At 38.2% G+C, this 24031-nt stretch overlaps 2 protein-coding genes across 4 annotated transcripts in view; both read left to right on the top strand.

The window, feature by feature from the left end:
* The first annotated feature begins 2 nt into the window (after positions 1-2).
* On the top strand, positions 3-20447 carry LOC114523148. 3 transcript variants are annotated; one of them, XM_028544008.1, is made up of 30 exons: positions 3-163; positions 2796-2829; positions 2955-3037; positions 3567-3666; positions 4119-4180; positions 4261-4326; positions 4413-4535; positions 4732-5214; positions 6751-6800; positions 6907-7144; positions 7709-7942; positions 8163-8372; positions 8650-8813; positions 9514-9886; positions 10057-10266; positions 10741-10886; positions 11363-11645; positions 11758-11992; positions 12263-12453; positions 12708-12974; positions 13533-13699; positions 13952-14147; positions 14625-14902; positions 15175-15354; positions 15454-15588; positions 15957-16245; positions 16487-16608; positions 16820-17030; positions 17511-17638; positions 20362-20447. In XM_028544008.1, exons 2-30 carry the CDS (start codon positions 2816-2818, stop codon positions 20392-20394), a joined length of 5271 nt encoding a protein of 1756 aa, XP_028399809.1. In that variant the 5' UTR covers positions 3-163; positions 2796-2815; the 3' UTR covers positions 20395-20447. The 3 variants fall into 3 exon arrangements, with proteins under 3 accessions (XP_028399809.1, XP_028399807.1, XP_028399808.1); XM_028544006.1 differs by lacking the exon at positions 20362-20447 and having other exon boundaries at positions 4-163; positions 17511-18845; XM_028544007.1 differs by lacking the exons at positions 3-163; positions 20362-20447 and adding an exon at positions 1360-1491 and having other exon boundaries at positions 17511-18845.
* LOC114523147 overlaps positions 20368-24031 on the top strand; it is an 18233-nt gene continuing 14569 nt past the window's right edge. The window contains exons 1-3 of the mRNA XM_028544005.1: positions 20368-20488; positions 21219-21254; positions 23596-24031. Coding sequence (XP_028399806.1) covers positions 20449-20488; positions 21219-21254; positions 23596-24031 — 512 coding nt within the window. The 5' untranslated portion in view covers positions 20368-20448. The remainder of the gene's footprint in view (positions 20489-21218; positions 21255-23595) is intronic.

Raw genomic sequence — 24031 nt, 5'->3', positions numbered from 1 at the left:
ACTGTTGTGCCATCTTCTGTATTTATCATTGCCGATGTTCCCCTGATTTTTCGAAGTCGAAAAGTTGGTATTTACTTGGTAATAAACTTTAACCTCGTACCTAGGTCTGCGCGTCCCACTACAATGGAAGATTGGGTACGACGATGGTAATTTTCAGATGCAAGTATGTAAACACGGCGTTTAATTAGCTTCCATTCCTTTTTCTAGCCAGTCAGATCAGATTGTCAATCAGTTGCTTCTTTCACGAGCATGTGTAAAAAGTGGTTCATAAAAAAACTGCTTAGCCTAGTGCCTAGCCCTCTTCGCCCGACTCATTCTGTCACGTCAGAAGAGAAAAGCGTTGTTAGGCCCATGTATTTAAGGCCTGTTTGCATGAATTCCGGCTAATTCTTTTTTAATGGATGCAAACGAACCAATGCGTAAGAGATGATCCTTACTGGACCTCTAGGAAGAAAAATTCAGAATTGATAATGCTATCTAGTGTAAATAAAGTTAGTTTAGTTTAGGTTTTCCCCTGTAGTAACACTGGATCAATAAGAGATGATCGTTACTGGACCTCTAGGAAGAACAGTTTAGAACTGATAGAGCTATCCAGTATAAATAAAGTTAGTTTTTGTTTCCTCCTGTAGTAATACTGGAACAATAAGAGTTGATCCTTACTGGACCTCTAGGAAGAACAGTTTAGAACTGATAGAGCTATCCAGTATAAATAAAGTTAGTTTCGTTTAGGTTTCCTCATGTAGTAACACCGGATCAGTAGATGACCGTAACTGGACCTCTAGGAAGAACAATTTAGAACTGATCAATTTCGCAGCAAAAATTGCGAATTTCAACCGCATTTAGGGCCCCTGAAGGCATCGAAGCGTTTGGGACGCCCCTAAGCGGTAACAACACTGCTGGAAGCTATTTTACCAGCTATTTTACATGACACATGCGCAATTAAATATTGTGGTCTGATATACAACCTGCTTTTTTCGAACATTAACGTAAACATACGTTAATTTGAATATTCCCCAACTATTTTTCATGTCAAATTAACGATTAAACAATTTATAAGCACATGAATAATAAATGCCGAACATCAATCTAGAATATGCTATGGCATATAGTCAACACTATGTGTATACTCCTATATGTTCAATTTCACAACATTGCGTGCACAAAGCAAGCCTCCCCGGCTAAAGCGGCGATGCCAACTGCAACCACAAAAAATATTATTGTAGCTATTCCTATGTAACGCGTCTTAAAATAACAACTGGACCTAAATTATTTGGCTTTCCCAGTTAACGACTGTCACTTAGATACGACCACAAATGAATTTGACATTAAATATTTACAGTTTAACTGTTCTCAGGTGAAACGAGAGAGTGTTATCTACTTATCTTGCTTTAGCGACGCTTTTTGCTCACTATCACGAGCTTTTTCACAACGAAATACAATATTTGGTTAAAGTTTGCGTTCTAATCAACAAATTTACGTAAAAATTGAGCTGTAAGTATACTTCATTGGTTTTTTTGTTGTCGATGGCTGTGTGGGTAAAGTGCTTAGCGCATGCAAAACGTAAAATCGTAAAGTGAAAATGAAAATTCCACTTCTTAACTTAGTTTAACTTTTGTATCTTAAGGCTTTTATGCTTAATTTGTACCTAGTTTTGATAGACTCATAAACTATGTTATCAACTCTATTCTTTCCTTTGGCTATGTAGTTCCAACGAATTATATATATGTATATACTTCGAACCGGCAAACTTTAAACTGGCAAGTTTCGTGTAAAATATATCGTTTTACCCGTGTTTGATATGTATTGAAAAAGTATACAACACTCAAGAACCTTTGAATCATAATTCTATCCTTATATTTCGTTTCTTCATTCCGTTCTTTTCATTTGCACTATTTTTGGGACAGCTCCAAATAAATGCACGTTTATAATGAATTTACGGAGAAATTTTCTAGTACCTGTTATAATTTTTCAACTAAGCCCTAGCCCTTAGAAAAAATTGTTAAAGCAATTCATACAACTGACTCATCCAAGAATAAACTTGAAAATTTCTAAATACGTTGCACATATGCATGTCTAACTAAAAGACAAGTTATTGCTTTGCCCCATACTATAGATATAGGAAAAATCATGATAGACATGCGCTATCTCTCTGAGGATTGCCTGTATATTTTCACAGCCAGTCTGGTTCGATAAATGTTGAAGGTGATATAGACATGCATATATCGTTACCAGCTTATATAGATTTGTAAGTCTCGTGAACGAACGTGTTTCGCGCGCGGAGACTCTGTAGCAAGACCTCAGTACTACTTTATGATGCATCCTAATGTTTGAAAGTTGCGTAGGCCAATTATCGAAGTACACATTATATGTTTCTATATCAGAATATTGCTGTTTTTGCCGGGAGTGACCAATGACTGTTTTCATACAGAAAATAAAGAAAAATTTATTTCCATGATAATGCCTTGCTTCAGACAATTACGACTGAAGCAAAAAAAGTCCATTAGCAGAATAAGGTCTTTGACCCATATGCTTTTCCGTGTGTGAAGTTTGATTATAGTTTAACATGACTATAGCTATATATATAAGCGAGGAAACATTTGTATTGCTTTAGAAAATGTGAAAAACCGCATTTTCAGTTTAGGCTACCTTAAAAAAATTCCTCTAGCTCATTCAATTCTGACGTTAGCCATTTTTTTAGGCAAATGTTTCTTTTAAACTCATTTTTTAAAGAAGGTATACGAAGAATTATGTGATTTCTTGAGTACAATTTGAATAACTTGATTTTCTTTTTACAGAGCGTGAAAGACTGCATCGAATGACAATTGCAAGGTTTTCTATTTTAAATTTATCTCAATTTATTCCCAAAAATTAAACTGATAACGAAAATGGAGGCTTCAGTTCAGGTTTGATCAAAATTTAAAACTGAATGTCTTGTTTCTTTTAACGATATATAGAATGGCATCTTGGCCGTGCAGACTTGCAGCTGTCTTGTTTGGTGTTCTTCTCCACGGTGTTTGTGGAACAACTATTGTCACTTGTATGTTTGCAATCTTGTTATAAAACGTTTTTCAATAGGAGTTTACATGCAGATTCGTTCAAACTTGGTATACGAGCCTGCTGCCTGCAGCAGGTGTACCGTGTCAAATATCAAAATTTTTTGCATGATGAGTACATGAGAACTTGTCAAATTGTCTTCGGCAGCCCGATAATAATAGGTTCTTTATTGTCAAAATCAGTTCTTGACGAGCAATATTGTTTACTAGATTATACGAATTACAAATACTGTATGTAGTTACATGCATATAATGTGTTAATATAACACGACAATTAACGACGTTGATATAATCTTTTTCCATGTTTGTGTTCCATGGAAACATAAAACACGGTTTACCGTACAACCTGCTGTAGCCTGCTGTTATGTAAATGCATGCAATATCGTGTTTTTCAACCGTTGGTGTAATTGCGGTTTTTATATTGTAGAGAGTGCCCCGGCAGTGCATTAGAAGTGTTTAATTAATAATATGATAGCGGTAATTCCGGTAATTTTGCTTAAATCGTATTTCCAGCACCAATTCCCACGTCGTCAGTAAATATGTCCGTGTCAGTAAATATGTCAGTGGCCGTGAATTCTTCACTCTCCGTTGTCCAAATGCCAGAGTCAATCCAGTGAGTAATCGACGCGATAATCTTGGCTCGTGACTCAGGTTTTCTCCTGACTGTAGTAACACTGGATCAATAAGAGATCAGTGATCCTTACTACACCTCTAGGAAGAACAGTTTAGAACTGATAGAGTTATCCAGTATAAATAAAGTTAGTTTAGTTTAGGTTTCCACCTGTATTAACACTGGATCAATAAGAGGTGATCCTTACTGGACCTCTAGGAAGAACAGTTTAGAACTGATAGAGCTATCCAGTATAAATAAAGTTAGTTTAGTTTAGGTTTCCACCTGTATTAACACTGGATCAATAAGAGATGATTCTTACTGGACCTCTAGGAAGAACAGTTTAGAACTGATAGAGCTGTATCTAGTATAAATAAAGTTAGTTTAGTTTAGGTTTTCCTTCTTTAGTGGCTCTGCAAATCCAATAAATGTAAAATATTGTCTCCTCTTTTAAGCTGGATAAATGGATCTTGTCGAATCATGCCATCAACTTGCATTTGTAACCAAATGAGTACAGGTCTGTCCCATAAGTCATATCAATCTGTTAATTTACGATACTTTATCTTGTATTGAAACGATATATTGTTTGTTTCATAGTAAATGTGTCTATGATCAACATAACAGCATCAAATTCCTATATGATGATGACTTCGAGTCCAAGCGGTTAGTACGCTACGTTTAACCTTACAATTCCTTTCAGTTTCCAAGAAAAATTTTCATCTAGATCTTCCCCCAAAAATATTTTTCAGGTTCCTTAAACATGAGTTCATTGAATGCGTCATCTTCCTCCCTAAACATGACATTGAACTACAGTGGGACACCCTGTACATGTTATGGACAGCGCACTTGGTGTTTGAAGAACCACACGACAGGTAGGGGAGCACACCTTAACTACAGGTTTTTAGATCAGTGGCTTCAACACAGAGCTAGCGTCTCTGGGAGAGAACGGTGATTGAAATTGAAGAAAAATAAAAAATTGTCATGTGAATGAAATGTGGTCAAACCTTGTATAGTTAGCTATCATTTTGAAGCCTCTCGCTATATATGACACATTGAATATTTTGATAGTTTCAGTAACACCAACAGCCACGTTTCAACAACCTCCCAGTACCGCCGAAAACAACAACAACAACAACAACAACAATAACAACAACAATAACAATAACAATAACAACAACAATGTCAACAGCGAAACCGCATCCGTAGTATTATCGGCTCATCTGCCGGCTGTCAGTGGAAGTTATGGAGGGGTCAAACCAAGCGAGCCATCACCTGGTGTTGGTCCAAGCGTCGTACCCTCATCTGGAGTCAATCCAAGCGTCGTACCTTCATCTGGAGTCAATCCATCTGTCCTATCTTCACTTAACTTAAATTCCATCGTCGTGCCTTCAAGCCTAGCAGCCTTGCTCTCATCTATGAGTGTTATTCCGTCTGGAGTGCTCCAGAGTATGCCATCCAGTGTTTCAATAGGGGTTGCTCCTACCACACCTGGGGGCGATGTTGTTCCCCCACCGACTACATTGCCACCAGTTTGCAGCAACGACTGCGCAAGTAAGAAACTATAAGAAATTAGGAAAAGGTCCGTTCACACCCAGCGCTTCCCACGGGTGAAGCGAAAGACACTTCCGGACAGAGGTTATTCTAAACTGGAGTTGCTACCACTTTTTGAAATTGTAAGAAAACTTCTAGAGATGGAAATTATTATACGGCTAGCTGTAGATAAGCAATTATTACTAATTTCCTTCTCCAGAAATATTCGTACAATTTCAAAAAGAATAATTAGAATAATCCCTGATTCCGGATGTAGTGTAACTCAACGGGAATAAAGGATTGGATAAGTATTTTCTTTGAATATTATCCAAGGTCTTCTCCCGAAGAGGTGTTTGCAGATTTACAAAATCGCAGGGCAAAAATATCGAACGAAAAAGAAAGTTGGAGAAAGCTATATATAACTATATCATTGTTGACGGATCAAATCACTTAGAATGAAAAATTTTCAATGCTGACATTCTGCAAACAGGGGTCTGAGCCCTTAACCCAACATAGTATTTTAGCAAGGATGCCTGAAGGCTTCCACTCAGGAAAATTCTCCTTTGGATCGGACAGGACAGGAAAGTTTCCTTTGTGTAAACGCCGCCTGAGAACTCACCGACAAAGGAAATTTTCCAGAGTAGATTTTTCCTGAGTAGAAACTAGCCTTGTGTCCCCCTCTTCCCTGATGTAAACATTGAGAGATGCGAATCCCATTAAGACAGATAAGCGAAGATAACTTTAGTCAGTGGCGTAGCCAGCCCGACAATTTAGTCATGCTATGCTAATATTTTGGTGTTCATTGACTGTGAAAACAATGAATTTCTAAAGAAATGAATAATGATAATAACATAAAATTTGCATAGCATGACTAAATCGTCAGGCTGGCTACGCCACTGACTTTAGTTATTGTCCAGTCGTAATGTAAAGAAATGCTTTTTTCACATTTCACACATGAGCCAGAGCCAGAGGACTCCGGAACGTGCAAAATTTAGGCAATTTTCATATTCGCGGTTTCTCATTGTTAATAGACCTTTTTCATAATGACGTCAAACGCAGGAAGTCTGATGTTTCACGAAATTTAATTGGCTCCACAAAACTGTCGAGCCAATCAAACTTCGTGTAACATCAGACTTTCCGCGTTTGACGTCATTATGAAAAAGGTCCATTGTTATGAGCAAAACTGATGCGCTAACCCGACCGGACATTACCTTCAAAATCAGGTGTCAGCTTTGACAATACGCCTAGATAGTGATAATGCAAAGACTCAGGTGTGATATTAAATGTATATGTGATGTTGCTACTCTGAGTCACCAACCGGGCAAGCTGAAAAATTAGCTTGACCACGATGGGAACCCACCGTGGTCAAGCTAACTTCCCACCGTGGTCAAGCTAACTTTTCAGCTTGCCCGGTTGGTGACTCAGAGTAGCAACATCACATATACATTTAATACGCCTAGATGTCTCCACTTAGCTTAATTATGCAGTTGATAAAAGAATGCTTGGATCCTGCATTGCCTGTTGAAATTCCCACTGAAAATTCAAATCTATTTATAGATGTACCTTGTGGAAAGGCGATCATAAACAGCTGTGGAAAATGCGTCGGGGTACAGTACCTTCTCACCTACACCTAGCTTTAAAATATATCTCTGAATGTATTTAACTTTTATATCCGATCTTCCAACCATATATTCGGTGTCTGCCTGTGTTTAGGGAACAATTGGAAACGACACGGATCTCGGAAAGGATTGCGCCAAAGTCTGCAACGGAACGGCTCGCAACGATTCTTGTGGTGTGTGTACCAACCCCCCTGCCAATGACCCTTCGAGCGAAGTATCTCCGTTTGAAGACTGCAACAAGGACTGTTTCGGTGGTGCAAAGATCGACTCTTGCGGGAATTGTAGCGGGGGGTCGACTGGAAAACGAACTGATTTTTGGAAAGATGCTTGCGGTAAGTTGAGGAAACATTTTAGGCGTAATTGTATAACCAACATTCGCAGGGTCCTATTCCGATGACAGCGAAGGTCTAAAATAGTCGTTCCATAGCTGAAATGTGTGTTATCACGGTCCCGGGTAGATTTTTTTGACAGATGAGAGCCTTTTGAGAAGTGGCGATCTCTTTACATGATTGACCTGATTCACTGGATATTTTTACATGATTGACCTGATTCACTGGATATCTTTTCATGATTGACCTGATTCACTGGATATTTTTGCATGATTGACCTGATTCACTGGATATCTTTGCCTGATTGACCTGATAACTTCAACGAGTTTAAAGGCCCATTCATATACACACTATAGCTATATAAGATTAATCGTTTCATATCCTGACGCATGTGATCGAGTAAAAGGTCGTACAAATGTTATTTTTCAAATTATCGGCCTCGACGGAATGAGCAAAAATGTTACATGAGTAGACATGTCTCATTTCCATCACTCAGAGTCACATACTACCTATCGTATAACATAAATAGACGTCAAAATCAATTTTTCTTATTTTCCTGTCATCCAGGTATCTGTGGAGGTGACAATAGCTCATGTATGGGTTGCGATAACGTTCCCAACAGCGGCAAGATCAGAGATGCCTGTGCGGTGTGCGGAGGGGACGGTTCGTCATGTACCAATATAACCTCGGTTTATCCATCATTGCTCCCTAGTACCTCCACCGCACGGACCGTTAACGTGATGGGAGCAGGTTTAGACGGCAACTCTATCAAATGTGTCTTTGGTGGCGTGAATAGTGCGGGTACGTACTAGTCAACAAAAACTTTGAGAATCGGTAATCGGGGGGATTGACTTTTACACTCTATGGTTTGGCTTTGGGCGCAGTCGCAAATATTTGCGTATTTGCGCAGTTTCGTATAGTTTCTTTGCTCCACTCCTTTGTAACATAATCATCGGACAATAATGGGTAATGGGGTATGCGTGGGAGCACAAATTGATATCCCATTCTGACATCTTCAAAGGTACTGTGGTGAACAAAACGATCTGTCAGTGCACCATTCCTGACGCCACAGCTGGTGACAAGACCTTCACGGTTAAAGTCACGAAAGATGATGGGGAAAAAACGACCGCTGACTTGATCATCAAAATCTACGACGCAGCAAATGTTAAAATAAACACTGTTTTACCGGCGGAGTTCCTGACGGAAAAGCCAGAAGATTTGCAATTTCAAGGTAGGCGAAATACTGTGTAAAGGTTAGAAGTTAGGGTAAATTATCTAAAGTAAAAAGTGTTTGTGGTTTCTGATTGTGATGAAAAACCAGACTCGTAGCATTGTACTCTTTCAGACTTTCATTGTCGCAAGATCTCTCAGACTTTGTCTATAGTTAATGGCACATAAAATACTTAATCGGCCGTTGGCGCTGAGGGCGAACAATGGTTCATAGTCCATCGTGTGTCTTAGCTTTTAGTATCCCGACTCACCCGGACTTTACATTTACCTTTATTAAGGTTCTGGTCTGATAGATAATCCCGATGCATTGTGTCTGATTCGAAGCGATACTCTGGTGAAGATTTCGGCTAAATTTGATTCTGGGAGCTACAATTGTAGCCTTCCTGGTTACAAAATGGCAAAAAATATGACCGTGGCTTTGGCTATGAATGGTGTTCACGAGGTATAGGGAAACTAAATACTATATCTAAGCTAATTTTATTTATACTGGATAGCTCTATCAGTTCTAAACTGTTCTTCCTAGAGGTCCAGTAAGGATCATCACTTATTGATCCAGTGTTACTACAGCAGGAAACCTAAACTTAACTAACTTTATTTGCACTGGATAGCTCTATCAGTTCTAAACTGTTCTTCCTATAGGTCCAGTAAGGATCATCACTTATTGATCCAGTGTTACTACAGGAGGAAACCTAAACTAAACTAACTTTATTTATACTGGATAGCTCTATCAGTTCTAAACTGTTTTTCCTAGATGTTCAGTAAGGATCATCTCTTATTGACCCAGTGTTACTGCAGGAGGAAACCTAAACTAAACTAACTTTATTTATACTGGATAGCTCTATCAGTTCTAAACTGTTTTTCCTAGATGTTCAGTAAGGATCGTCTCTTATCTAATATCAGGGGTCGTCTCTCGAGCTATGTGCACACGGCAACGTGTTCAAGCGTTTTCACATTCCTTTTCATTCCAAAACGGTTTCAAACATAGTCAATTTACAATAGAAGTTGAAGCTAACTTAAAATATTGAACATATTTTTCCTTGGATCGTGTGAATAGTCGATTTTGAAAACGCTCGAAAACGACGCATTGTCTTGATTGATGTTTATTTCCCCTCTTTATCAACTATCCAACTATTCTCTTCCAGGTCAACTCAGATGTTAGTCTAAACCGGAAGGTGGTTGCCGTAGCTCCAGCAGTGACCTCATCACAGTTCACCGACACTGGAGCAATGATAATAATTGTTTTCGACAAACCCATTGCCACCTCGTCATTGTCGACATGCGCAGCGATATTCAGCGCAGGACTAGCCACCCTAGGCTCAGACCCGTCATGCACTTGGTCCGATAGTCGTCACTTGGAAATCAGTCCTGACGTAGATGCAAGCATTGTACCAGGCAATTCGTTGACGTTTAAAACAGACGTGATCAAACGGGATCAGTTATTTTCAAAAATATTGAACAAGGTTATGACAATCTCAGCCCCCAATAACCCTGTGACCCCTGCGGCAGTGATCGCTGGTTAGTAATTCTTTATTTTAATTAGGTGATTAGCTACTTAGCTAGTTTAATCAATAATTATTGATTGACAAATTACAAGGGTGCTTAAGAAGACTAGCTGACGTTACGACTTGCTTGTCGCGATTAATTTAGAAAAGAGAAGTTTACTGAGATATGATTCTAATATCCAGGTCCAACTCAAATCTCATCCTGTGGCCATCTGACATTGGATGGTAGTCAATCTTCTGGTGGAGGTGGAAGGAATCTTCGCTATCAGTGGAGTCTGGTCAGTCCGAGTGATCCTGTAATTACAACTGTACTTAACAATGCTGTGAACAAAACGAGTGTGCTCGTTAATGGAACTTTTATGGACTCTAGCACAACGTACAAGTATAAGTTAGGTGCGTTTAATATAAAATAAGAATATAAATAGAGCATAATATTAAGATATGCCGTAAGAGATCGTTAGAAAATAAAGAAAAGTAGTTTAGTTTAGGTTTCCTCCTGTAGTAACACTGGATCAATAAGAGTTGATCTATACTGGACCTCTAGGAAGAACAGTTTAGAACTGATAGAGCTATCCAGTATAAATAAAGTTAGTTTAGTTTAGGTTTCCTCCTGTAGTAACACTGGATCAATAAGAGATGATCCTTACTGGACCTCTAGGAAGAACAGTTTAGAACTGATAGAGCTATCCAGTATAAATAAAGTTAGTTTAGTTTAGGTTTCCAACTCCTGTAGTGTCATTGGAAACGAACAGTTTAGAACTGATGCAACTATCCAGTATCATGACATAAAATTAGGTTTTCAGGTCTTCTGCTTTTCGGGATATTGTATTCGGCATACTGAGCAATAACTGCACTAATTCTTTTTAGTGGTGGAAAACTTTCTAAATTCAAACTCTGAGAGTACTATTGATGTTGAAAAAGGAACGAGTCCTTCGCCAGAGGTAACCCTAGAAGGACCACTTCAGGGCAAAGCTAAAGCAGGAGGATCATTTTATGTCACAGCGATTGCCCAGGTAAGGAAGCTTAAGATTAACCTCTGCCTAACAACAAGATTCATCAAATGATCTCAACGAGATAGATAATCTCAACAGCATATTAACCTACTCAGTGCTTTTGACCAAACAGCAGTCATAATGCCGTTGCAAAACAGTCAATAGACCCATCACATTTCATATTGAAACAAAACAATCGCGTGCTATTGTTAGGATGATAACACGACTACCAGAATCGTGTTAATTACTCATTTCAATACCTCAAAGTCCGTTTTACGCTTCGTCAACCGGGCTCGTGTGAAGAGCCCCTTAAATCGCCCTTAAAACATAGCGCTATCACAACTCATAATCAAATTGACTTTATAATCAGCTATCTTCAAGCATCGTTGTACGCTTAAAACGAAAATGTGGAAAGGCCTAAAGTATATTCATGTAGACAAAGTCCACCTTTCTTTCCCATGTACGACAATTAAATCATCTTGTATTTACTATTCAAGGCTGCGTCGTGTTCCTCGGAAAAAGCCTTGAAATATTTGTGGTCCGTCGTGTGCACGAATGACGATCAGAGCAAGTCTGCGAAGACTCGTGCGGAAAGCAGTTCAGGTTTTCAACAGACCTCCAGCAAATCTGCGTTGAAGATCGATGCAGGCTCCTTGGTCGGCGGAAAGACGTACACATTTACTGTGAAAGTATCTTTGATTGCCAACGCGAACATAGCGACTACCATGTCCACTAATGTCACGGTAGAGTGGAGCCCTTTGGAACCAGCCATTGCTGGAGGTTAGTGAAATGTCGAGTTGTAAACAGACTATAAGTTGTTACGATAACGCGTCGGTGTTTTGCAATTCAGCAACCGAACCTCGCACCTTTTGAATTTGAATTATATTTGCAGGCGATCGTACTTTGGGACGCGGCAGCGGTAATTTAAAACTGGACGCTAAATCCTCAACAGTCGACCCCGATAATGCTCCTGGTGATTTGTCTTGTGCGTGGAGCTGCAAGGATACCTCCAACGATCAGCCTTGTTACTCTGCCGTTAACAAACAGTCGCAGATCTCTCTTCCTAGCGAATGCGAAGTTACCATTGCAAGTACCGAGTTCGAGGCAGGAAAGGTTTTCAAAATAAAGTATGTTCGTGTCGGTTGATCTATTTCGTGTCTGTTAAAGTCCGATTCAAACTAATGTGATTTTACTTCGCAGGTTTTCTTTATATGCACTCTAACCTAAAAAACTAATCTCTAAGCTAAGAAAACACATAAAAAAAACACGGATAAGATCGCAAACAATCCAAAGAATACTACTTATTAACAATGATCGTTTTACTTGATGAATTGACAAGATGAGTTTGGGTTTTCTCTCTGAAATGCATCTTACCTCGAAATCCTTTTTCTACTCAGGTCTGAAGTGAGCAAAGGTTCACGGACGGGCAGCTCTACCATCATGTTGACAGTTGTTGAAGGTAATCCCCCCTCGGTCAGTGTCGTTCAGCCCACCATGAAGGTGAACGCTGGTCAGAAGGTTCAACTAGAAGCCACGTACAGCAGCAGCGTTCAACCAACAGTTGAGTGGATCTGTGCAAAGGAAGATGGTAGGTCTATTTTACTGCAGCGAACTATTTTCGTACTAATCTTCCTAGAGGTCCGGTAATCCAGTAAAACTTAAACTAAACTAACTTTATTTATACTGGATAGCTCTATCAGTTCTAAACTGTTCTTCCTAGAGGTCCAGTAAGGATCATCTCTAATTGATCCAGTGTTACTACAGGAGGAAACCTAAACTAAACTAACTTTATTTATACTGGATAGCTCTATCAGTTCTAATTCTAACTGTTCTTCCAACTAGAATATCGTTATATCGATCTCTCCGACCAAAAACTTATCAGCAGTTCCACCAACCAGTACAGTGCTTCTGGAACATCGTTCACTTCCCGAGTACTCAAAGAAAACGTCCTAATTCCTGGCTCCTCGTACAAATTCACAGTGAATGTGAATGACGGTAGTAAAACTGGAAGCTCGAACATAATAGTTCAAGTGAGAAGCGGTCCAACTTCAGGATCATTCACAGCAGAACCCAGCACAATCGAGGAATTGCAAGAGGTTACTTTAAAAGGTAGACCATTGATTTTCACGAATGTTCAAACGAGATAAACTTTATGCTCTTGTAAAAGAAATGCTTGAATAGGATTGTCGAGTGCAGATATACTTCAGATATATACAATTTTAGAATACTAAGGCTTAACAAAGGTATAAGTATTAATAAAAAACAACTTTATGTTTTTTTAAACAGCGCCAAACCTTTTCTAAGCTATTTCCGGCTGAATGCGTTCTTGCCGTCCGAGAAAATCTCTTGTGTCTAGTGGAGTCAAACTAGAACTAGAATGCGGTAAAACAACTGCCTAAACAGACAAAACACTTTTCGACATTTCGACCTGAGGGCCTGCCGAAGAACACTTCTTCATTTTAGGCAGTTGTTATACCACATTTGATGCTAAGTTGTTTGAAGACGCTGCCACGCTGCTCCTTGGTTATACTAGAACTAGAAGTATAATTCTCACATGTAATAATTTTGCGACCGCCAAAATGAAAGCACTTTCATACGGGTCAAACAAAACGTGCAATCATCACCAAACTGATGTAACATCTAGATCTATTTTATTTCAAACCATAGCTCCACTCTGGGTAGCAGACTCAGACGCGTTGCCATTGTCATACGAATTTGGAGCTCTCGACGCGACCGGCGCGTTTCAGTCCTGGACATCACAAAAGAAAAGCGAATATACCATCCCTTGTCCACCAGGACATGGCGCGAGCAACATCCTTACATTACGTTTAAAGGTTAGTGGGGAATTCTTCCCATTTGCCATATGTTTTGGTAGAAATTTTCTCCAGTCTCTGAATAAAACGATGTGCCTCTTTTCTGAAGCAAACGCCCCCTTCTTTGAGACGTTAAATGTGCCATTCTTCACTTGGATTGCTCTTGTGTTTTTGAAAACTCGATTGAGTTGACTTCAGTCCGACATCTCTCGTTGTGAGAGGCACCCGCCAACCGCCCTTTGCTAAATTACTTCACTCAAAAAATTTGAACAGGTGAAAGATAATTTTGGAGCAATGAAGTTGGTGGATAAGAATATCACAGTGACAAAACCATCAAGCATTGACGAAGGTTTGGTTGATGATATGGTATCAAAGAGCTTGCAGGAGGCGAAAGACTCGGGCGATTATTCCACAGCAGTTCCTAACATGATGAATATATTGAACGTGGTTAAGAATTCAAACAGTTCAGGTATGGTATGGTATGATATGGTATGGTATGGTATGGTATGGTATGGTATGGTATGGTATGGTATGGTATGGTATGGTATGGTATGCTATGGTATGGTATAAAGATATATGGTATTCTTTATGTGGTATAATGGTATGGTATTCTGTATATGGTATATATTAATGGTATGGTATTCTGTACGTTTCTGCCTAATAGTTTAGGTTGCATAGCATGGTCACTATATGGTGTGCGAGGTATGGTGATATGGTGTACCTGGTATGGCATAGTATATGTGGTATGGTTAGGCATGCCGGTATACGGACTTTGTATGTGTTGGAGTTGTGGAATTACGGAATAAGATAGCATATAACCTTGCCTTCATGTGACGTGATAGCAGTGCTGGTGATGTTGATGGTTGATAGTATCGTTGTTGGTTATGATTAGTGACAGAGATGTTGATAACGCAATGACAGAACTCTTTTTTCTTGCATTAATCAGATAACTTGACAGAAAAAGTGATGAATTCTACGGCAGAAACATTGATAAACGCAGTGGATTCTACTGCATTGGACGAAGACAAAGCAAAGCCCATCTTGGAAACTATGTTAGAGTTAGACGTTCAAACCCTTCAGACACCAAAAGAAATCTTGGACAGTTTTGAGAAAGTTGCGGTAGCTCACGATGGAAAGATAGCTGCGGAGAAAATTGACGATAGTCTCAAGTTTCTTGAAGATTTGGCAGGCAGATGTGATCTCAGTGACTCTGATGTTGTTAAGGTAACTGAACTGAACTGAACTTAGCATCAAATGTGGTATAACAACTGCCTAAAATAGACAAAACACTTCTCGACGTTTCGACCTGAGGGCCTTTGTCAGGAGAGTTAGTATGACTAAGGTCGAAACGTCGAGAAGTGTTTTGTCTATTTTAGGCAGTTGTTATACCACATTTGATGCTAAGTTGTTTGAAGACGCTGCCACGCTGCTCCGTGGTTATATTGGAACTGAACTGAACTGAACTGAAAAGAAAATTGACATAATTTTCATTTAAGGATCTGGTCTCGGCGGATGATGAAATTGCCGGCAGTTTAGCGAACGAAGTATCTCTTGGCGATCCTGTGGTCGAGAAATCTTCTACAAGATGTGACATGACCGCACAACACTCGCTCTTGGCGGGTGATATTCCAACCAAGAGTGCGAACGAAAACGCAAAAGTTGATTTCGGTGATGAGGTAACATTTGAATAACCGAACATTCTCATTTGGTTTTGAATTTTTGCTTACGCTTGGCTTAAAAAACAGTCCTGTTCTAAATACTGTTGTTTGCTCTAGATGCGAACGAAATACGGCTTCTGGGAATGCGCTTCTGGGAAATATTGCATGGGCGTGAAACTCACATTTGTAAACTACAAGCAAGACTACTATTCCAAAATATCTTCAACAAAACCTGGTATAGTATCTGCAAAGGTAAGATGATCAAAGTTGGATAAATGACGTGTAATTTCTTTTAAAAAAATTGTCTCTACATTTTAGCGTTTCCTACCATTTGAAATTGCGTTCAATTTGACATTTCTCTGCCAATCATTTTGCAAGCTTTTTGCCTACCCAAAATTTACCTGGTATATCTCAATTGAAAATGATGGCCCATCAGTATTTGACTATTTTACCCGATAATGTTATAGAATTGTAGCACTACATGCAAATTACCATTACTTTAATAAAGCTGTGCAGTAGTTTTTATGGTAATTTACACTTCTCAGAAGAGATTTCACTCGTCAGCTGACGAGGGCTATCAGATACGACGTTACAACAACGTTTTGTTCTTACATATTCAGGTGCTTAATGTCGAGTTACGCAATCCGGAGACTGGGTCGGCGCTGTCTGTTAGCAGCCTCAGTACGCCGATCACGATCAGCTTTGACACAGGTGCACCAAGCGCCGGCAAGACATTCAAGGGTTATTACTACAGCAAATCTCAGGGAAAATGGTCAGATTCTGGACTATCTTCAAACATGGATGGAACAAAGCTCAAAGTGACAAGTAATCATTTGACTTCGTTTGCCCCGGCCGAGGAGGACTTGAGCGCGACCACACCTTCTACTGGAAATACTAGTACAACAAAAGGTATATAACCATCATCCCTTAAAACACCTTCACCCCCGTAAGGAAAACTACACGAGCGATGGCTTGTAGAAAACAACTGTTTTTATTTTGGAAACAGTTTAGCATACAGACAACATGCTCAACAGTTCTATATAAAATTCAAGGATACGCAGAATTCCGTTGCTGTTTATATTCTTCTGTTTGAATTAAGTTAATCATTCAAATTTCCAATATTTTAATTTTGCCTTCTGTTTTTAAACAGCTCCTTCCTCAAACAACGTGTTCAAAGTGTCGTTCGTCCTCCCCAATACGACCTGGAATGATTCATACACTAACATGAGCCATCCAGATTCCAAAGCTCTCAAAGACGCCATCATTGCTGAGGTAATCCAACACATTTTCGCCTTGAATCTGGAAATTGCGATCGTGTGCTTTCCAACTTTCAATTTAAGTCGACCATACGAAATTCAATTTATCCTTCGAGTGACTTTCTGTCAATGCCAATGGCGACTGAACACTTTTCAAAATTTTCCACTAAAAAACGTCAATTTGCTTTTTAAGAATAATCTCACTGTAATTGTATCGTTCATTTCAGCTGAACAAGGTCTACCTCGGTGATGACACACTGAAGAACATCGATCTGGATAAATTTGAATTGAGTGGAGGCAAAGTTAAAGTGCTTTTGAAGATGACATTCGATGATTCGAACACAGATCCTGGAGCCAAGCTGAAAGCGAGTCTTAGCGATGGAAAATTGGGAAATATTGATGTGGATAAAGATAGTCTAAGCTGGACTGAATACCATTGTAAGTAATCGCAGGGGATGCGGCCTTGGGAGAGAGGTTACCTGGCACATAATAGCTCTATCAGTTCTAAACTGTTCTTCCTAGAGGTCCAGTAAGGATCATCTCTTATTGATCCAGTGTTACTACAGGAGGAAACCTAAACTAAACTAACTTTATTTATACAGGATAGCTCGATCAGTTCTAAACTGTTCTTCCTAGAGGTTCAGTAAGGATCGTCTTTTATTGATCCAGTGTTACTACAGGAGGAAACCTAAACTAAACTAACTTTATTTATACAGGATAGCTCGATCAGTTCTATACTGTTCTTCCTAGAGGTCCAGTAAGGATCGTCTTTTATTGATCCAGTGTTACTGCAGGAAGAAACCTAAAGTAAACTAACTTTATTTACCTAACTATAATAGATATCTAAACCGTCCTTCCCGGTCTTTAAGTTCAGTTTTTTATGGAGAAAATACGCTGACAACTCATTTCATTTTATAGCTCAATCAGAATCATCATCGTCTGAAAACACAGAACTGATCGTCGGAACAGTGTTCGGTGTCTTCTTTGGTCTCGCCTTCATCCTCCTGGGAGCTGCGTGGCTAAAGAATCGTCAATCGAGACGAAAGGTTGGTTCCTCAACCCCCTCAGTAAACGATGAGGCCGACCCCCCTCAACCTGACGAACCCGCAGATGTTGAGGAGACTCCAGCGTAAATACGCGCCTGATTTGCGAATTTTGTTGTGATTTATTTATTGGCATGCATGAAATTGTCACTTGAACATCATTTATAGAATCGCGTTTTAGTTTTAGCTTCAAGACAAGGTTCAATTCATTTCAGAAAAGAAAACTTCTTATTAATGTAGTAATCCGATTTTCATCCAAAGCAAATTCAATTTTAATTGTACAAAGTTGATAAAAAGTTTAATCAGGGATAAATTCAGGAACTATAGTTGTACAAAATCTGAATTCATCAGCGTTACCCATGAATAGTGCTTTTTAAATCGCCAAATTGGGATACTGGGAGAGCCCCAGGAAACTCTTCTCTGATTATAAGAACAAATATTCACAACAAAATTCGTAAATGCGTTTTTAAAACGCATTTTCAACGAAATTAATCATGGATAAATCACAGACACAGATATAATATAAAATGGCCGTGCAATTTTTCTTGCAATAGCAATGTTATATAATTCAACTTTTGAGATATGTGAAAATATGGCAACTACGAAACGTTTGTGCGTTACTCCACCAATGTTTACTCTTTCAAACATTTCGAAAACTCTTCTGTCTTTTCAAAAATTTGAATCGATATCGGTCAAAACGTAGAACTGTGACACAAGTTGCAAAAAGAATTGGATGGCATAACACAGCCTTTGTCTTTGACTTGGCTTTGTAATGCAGTTCGTAGAAAAGTTCGAGAGAGCAAAACAAAACAGCTCCATAAATAAATATATAGAGTAATAATTTAGACCTTTCTTCTTAAACGACTAAAGCCGAGATTAAGATAATATATCGTAAAAATTATAAACTGTAAAATATAGCTTAACTTAGTTATATATTATTAACTATTATATATATATGATAATAATTTGATAATATAATTAATATATAAGACGTTAAATCACGTTAAAAACTAACCTGATAGTATTAAATTTTGCATGGGTTGCACATTATTTAAACAATTTCTAAAATAAAATTGTATATATGCATTAAAATATCATTTTATCAACTTCATTGTATATATATTATATACCGTATATATATATGCACTTATTACATGTTTATAAATGAACGAAGAGCACAATTATTCATGTTCTTCAAACCAGAATTGATATTACGCAAATGTATATTATAAATATAAGTTACAAAGTATAATAAATATTATATGAAATGCTATAAATTAGAAAAACGGTTGTTTCATTGGCTAAAGCATATATCGAGGCACGAGAAATGGTTTTATAAAAAGATAAGCAAGGTCTATCTCTGCCAGGGAGCAACGTTGATGAAGATCAAATCCAATTTTGAAAGTCGCGAATATTTTAATTTTCGGTGCAACCTAACGGTTACCTAAGCCAAAACACAGCTGTTTCAATTGTTATGTAATACATGCATGGCGATCGGTATCTCTGCATGCATGCCTGTTGTGGTCTATTTGATGCGGGTTTCGCCAACATGTGAAATTGTTGTGTGCCGTAGCCGGTTACCAAAAATTTCATTGCAAATAGAACTCACATGCATGCAGCCACCGAGTTTGAAGTGAAGCACAATCGCGTCTATTGCGCTGGAAAACCCCCAGTTTAGAAATCATCAACCAAAATGAAAGAAACGCGAAAAAACGATGTTTTTTCAAGCATTCTGACATGTTTAATGTGCAGAACTAGAAGTGCCCAATCACGAAAATCTGAAAAATGGAAATAAGTTCCAATATAACCAGAGAGCAGCGTGACAGCGTCTTCAAACAACTTAACATCAAATGTGGTATAACAACTGCCTATAAAATGAAGAAATGTTTTGTCTATTTTAAACAGTTGTTATACTACATTTGATGCTAAGTTGAAAAATGAAAATGTTAATTATTTTTTTATCTTTTCCACTGCCTAGTATAAACATCTATAGTCAATCCGGTGGCAGCTCGTGAAACAAATATAATTCCACCATTAATGCATTAGGAGATATATAATTATTGGGTAAAGGAACCACGTATGCATGGTTCTCGCTATAAATATAGCGAACATATCCAAACAGCTGCTATATATATCACCTTTTTGTGCCGAATATTTGTCGAAGAAAACTGCAATTGGTTGCCGGGTTTTTCGTAACGACAACACATCGCCATAGTGATAACCACACGAAATTACATTTGTTTTATAGAGCTTGCATGGTAATGATGGTATATTAACTTTTAATTTTCAGGACGGCCGGTGGTAGTGCTCTATATTTCACAGCAAAGTGCTATAAATATTTCAAGTCTAAACAGGGACCAAGGTGTATAAAGTGATATTTTTTGGCAACACAGTACTAGACTCCTAGCGATAAACAATATAATATAGTCATGCAATATCTGTAAAAGGCAATGAAATGCTTGGAGTAAAACATCTCGAGTTGCATAATATCTTTCTATAAGCTGCTTAAAAGGTTATTGTCCGGCAGTGTAACTCCTTGTAATCCCAATTTCTTTCTAAATGATCTATTTCTCCCACAGCGTTTGTTATTCACATGTAAATGCGTCACAGTATAGGTGATAATTTCCCTTCTGCCATTGGTCGAGAGTTTTTAGTTGTGGAAACTACCCCACATCAGCAACCTTATGGTTTTAAACAATAATGCATATTTTGATTACGCGTTGCAGGTCGAACGCAGCTGTGTGAACCACGGGATGTAGAATCAATCGTTGCATTTTCCCAAAGCAATCACTTCGGCTACATCCGTTGTCAAGATGAAGGTCGCTATTATCGCGCTCTTCGCTGTACTATGCGGTAAGCATTATTATTTATCTTTAAAAAACAAGTACTTGTACATTCTTAATAACTTTGTTAAGTTGTTGCTTTGCATTATACCATTGTCTAACAATTTCATATAACTGGTATACATATATATAGGCTAGCTGTCAAGCTAACTATATAATGGATATGTAAGGCACAGTCACTAACGGCGGAACTGAAAAACTTCTAAGACTAAGGGCTCAGCATTCCATCGTCGCTTGAAATCAAAGTACTTCTAATCACATGCATTAATCTTCAGAATGTCAGAATTTCAAAGACTTGTTTTTCCGAATTAATATTTGAGATATTGATACCGCTAATTTAACGAGGTGTAAATTTGAAAAGGGCTCGCTTGCCATTTGCCCCATGATTGAAGCAGTCGATCAGCCCTTGAAAACAAACTAGAGCTTTTAAACTATGTGCACACGGTAACGTTTTCGAGCGTTTTCATATTCGTTTCATGCCAAAACGGTTTCAAACACCGTCAATTTACAATAGAAGTTGAAGCTAATTTAACATAATACTGCATATATATTTTTCCTTGGATTGTGTGGACGCTTGAAAACGGCGCTTGTGTGAGATCTCTCATCCCCAGGCAGTCTCAAACAGCTCTTCACTCAATCATAAATGCAATCATGGAACATGAGCGTTGATATGAAAGAGCTTCAAAGCTATCGACAAAAATTCTTTTGAAACTTAAATAACGATCTTTTCGCTTATACAGGAAACCTTGTACAAACAGAAGCAAGCGAGAAGAAAGGTATTATATATAGAAACAGTCTGTAAAATATGTTTTCAAATAACATGACATTATCACATGCACGCCGTAGACTCTGATGGGGCAGGAGGTATCCTGGAGCGATCCCCTTGGCAACTGAAGAGTTTCAAAATTTAAACGCCTAATTTAGTTGGAAATGTTATAGCGATCCAAGGTTTCTGCTTTTCGGATTAGGGTTGATAAAACGCTTGTCCGTGGACAAAATAAGGCATCAGATTAATTCAGATACTAGTGGAGACTACTGCCTTATATTAATTGACTTTGGGATAGATTCACGACTGATAATTTTTTCAGTGATACGTTTTTCCCTAATCTCGTGTGCATTCATATATATCGCTAAACGAAGTCGTTAATACAGTTTATATTCGAGAAAAACTGGAAACTATGCTAGCCCTAACACTAACAGACAAATAGAGACTGTCGTGAACCGCGAAATATTATCCAAATCGTCTTGCTTGTGGTAACGAAGTGCGTTTCCTGTTGCTAAGCTCTTCTTTTACGCCAACACATGTCATGCGGCGATGTATTTTAAGATATCAATAAAATTATATACGAAGCAATGCATTTTAAGTTTCAAGAAAACAATTTCCGAATTCAGATGTTTAAAAGTGATGTGGCATAATGTAATCTTCGTTGCAGTTTAAATTTCTCGTTTTTAAAATACATTTACCGAGCCGCGAGGAACCGCAAGAGTAGGCGACAGTGTTAGATAGTTATCACTTTCAACATAATTTCCATGTACATAATTCCCCTGTTTTTTTTATCGCCCGCTCAGAAAGAATTCATCCACATCAAGAATGCAATTAAACCGCCGAAATTGCTACGTTTAATTAACGTTTTTTCGTATGTTGAAATGGATTGTTGCTATTAAGCGTTTTTGCAAACAATTCGATTGTTTTGTTTAAGGGTTTAATCACGACGTGCACTATTTTAATTATGTACATGTTGTTGCGAAGACAAGCGGGTTGATTTTTATTCAAACACCATGCAATATTTGTAATAACGTTATTCAGGTTTCCTCCTGTAGTAACACTGGGTCAATAAGAGATGATCCTTACTGGACCTCTAGGAGGAATAGTTTATAACTGATAGAGCTATAAAGTTAGTTTAGTTTAGGTTTCCTCTTGTAGTAACACTGGCCGATCAATAAGAGATGATCCTTACTGGACCTCTAGGAGGAATAGTTTATAACTGATAGAGCTACTGTAGTAACACTGGCCGATCAATAAGAGATGATCCTTACTGGACCTCTAGGAAAAAACAGTTTAGAACTGACAGAGCTATCCAGTATAAATCAAGTTAGTTTAGTTTAGGTTTTCTCCTGTAGTAACACTGGCCGATCAATAAGAGATGATCCTTACTGGACCTCTAGGAGGAATATTTTATAACTGATAGAGCTATCCAGTATAAATAAAGTTAGTTTAGTTTAGGTTTCCTCCTGTAGTAACACTGGATCAATAAGAGATAATCCTTACTGGACCTCTAGGAAAGAACAGTTTAGAACTGACAGAGCTATCCAGTATAAATCAAGTTAGTTTAGTTTAGGTTTCCTCCTGTAGTAACACTGGATGAATAAAAGATAATCTTAATGGACTTCTAGAAAGAACAGTTTAGAACTGATAGAGCTTTCCATACTAAGTTTGACTATAAGCATTTTCCAATAACAATAAATCGATAGTTTCTGTTAAAAATAGTTCATCAAACTTTCTCCCAGAATCATGCTGAGTTTTGCAAACATATCATTGTGGGCGTTTGTGATATTTCACCAGTGTGTTCGAACCTGTTATATGCCTGGGATATTCCTTTGTAAACGCATAGCTAAACAACTCGTATATTTTAGAACAGGTTATATATTTATTATATGACGAAAATTGCCGCGCATATGGACATCATATTCAAAAATACAACTGAGCCGATTTCTTTAGCGTTCATAGGCCATTGTGTAGAGAATTATAATAGCTCAAGCCCCTGTTTGCACAAAATGGTTTAAAACTGATAGAGCTATCCAGCATAAATAAAGTTATTTTAGTTTAGACCCTCTAGAATTTACCTGCATCGAGTGAAGTGCCAAAAATCATAATAGAACAAAGTTAGCCTGATTCTTAATCAAGTTGACTACTGCGTGCAATCCCAGTGTCAGTTGAAGAAAACTTTGAGGATATTCCCCATATTTTTACGATTCAAAATTTGTCGTTTACGTGAGCAGTTCTCCATAAAAGTCACGTTAAGTGTCCTCTGTGTGTGTGTGTCCTCTTACTAAAAGAACAAAGTTTGCGGACATATCCTGCAGCAAAACTGATCTATTGATTTTTATGAATTGTAGCTTCTCTTGGGCTTCTAAAAATTTTCAACCATTTTCTAACGGTATCGAAATTGGTGGACAACATGCCAGTTGTTTTACAAACCATCGCTAACGACATTGTCGATGATATTCGACGTCTCATACCAGAAGTTGAAAAAATCTCGGACAAGTACAATGTCACTGAGCCTATTCTTAAAGAGATTGGGAACGCCCTGAATATGAGTCGAGTCACCAACGAACTTTTGCCTGAACTCGAGACAATTCTTCATGATAACAACATTACTGAACTCATCGACGAAATTGTTGGGTATTTGGATTTTGACCGGTTGGAAGACGAGTTGTTGCCAGAATTAGATAAAATTATGGATGAAAACAATGTTTCCAAGATTCTGGACGAAATCGAAGAACTGCTTAATGTTACTGTAATAACTGATATGTTATTACCTGAGATTGAAAG

The sequence above is a fragment of the Dendronephthya gigantea genome, unplaced genomic scaffold (genome assembly GCF_004324835.1).
Source record: "Dendronephthya gigantea isolate DGI-Jeju-01 unplaced genomic scaffold, DenGig_1.0 000026F, whole genome shotgun sequence".
NCBI lineage: Eukaryota > Metazoa > Cnidaria > Anthozoa > Malacalcyonacea > Nephtheidae > Dendronephthya > Dendronephthya gigantea.
This window is presented reverse-complemented; position numbering and strand designations above follow the sequence as displayed.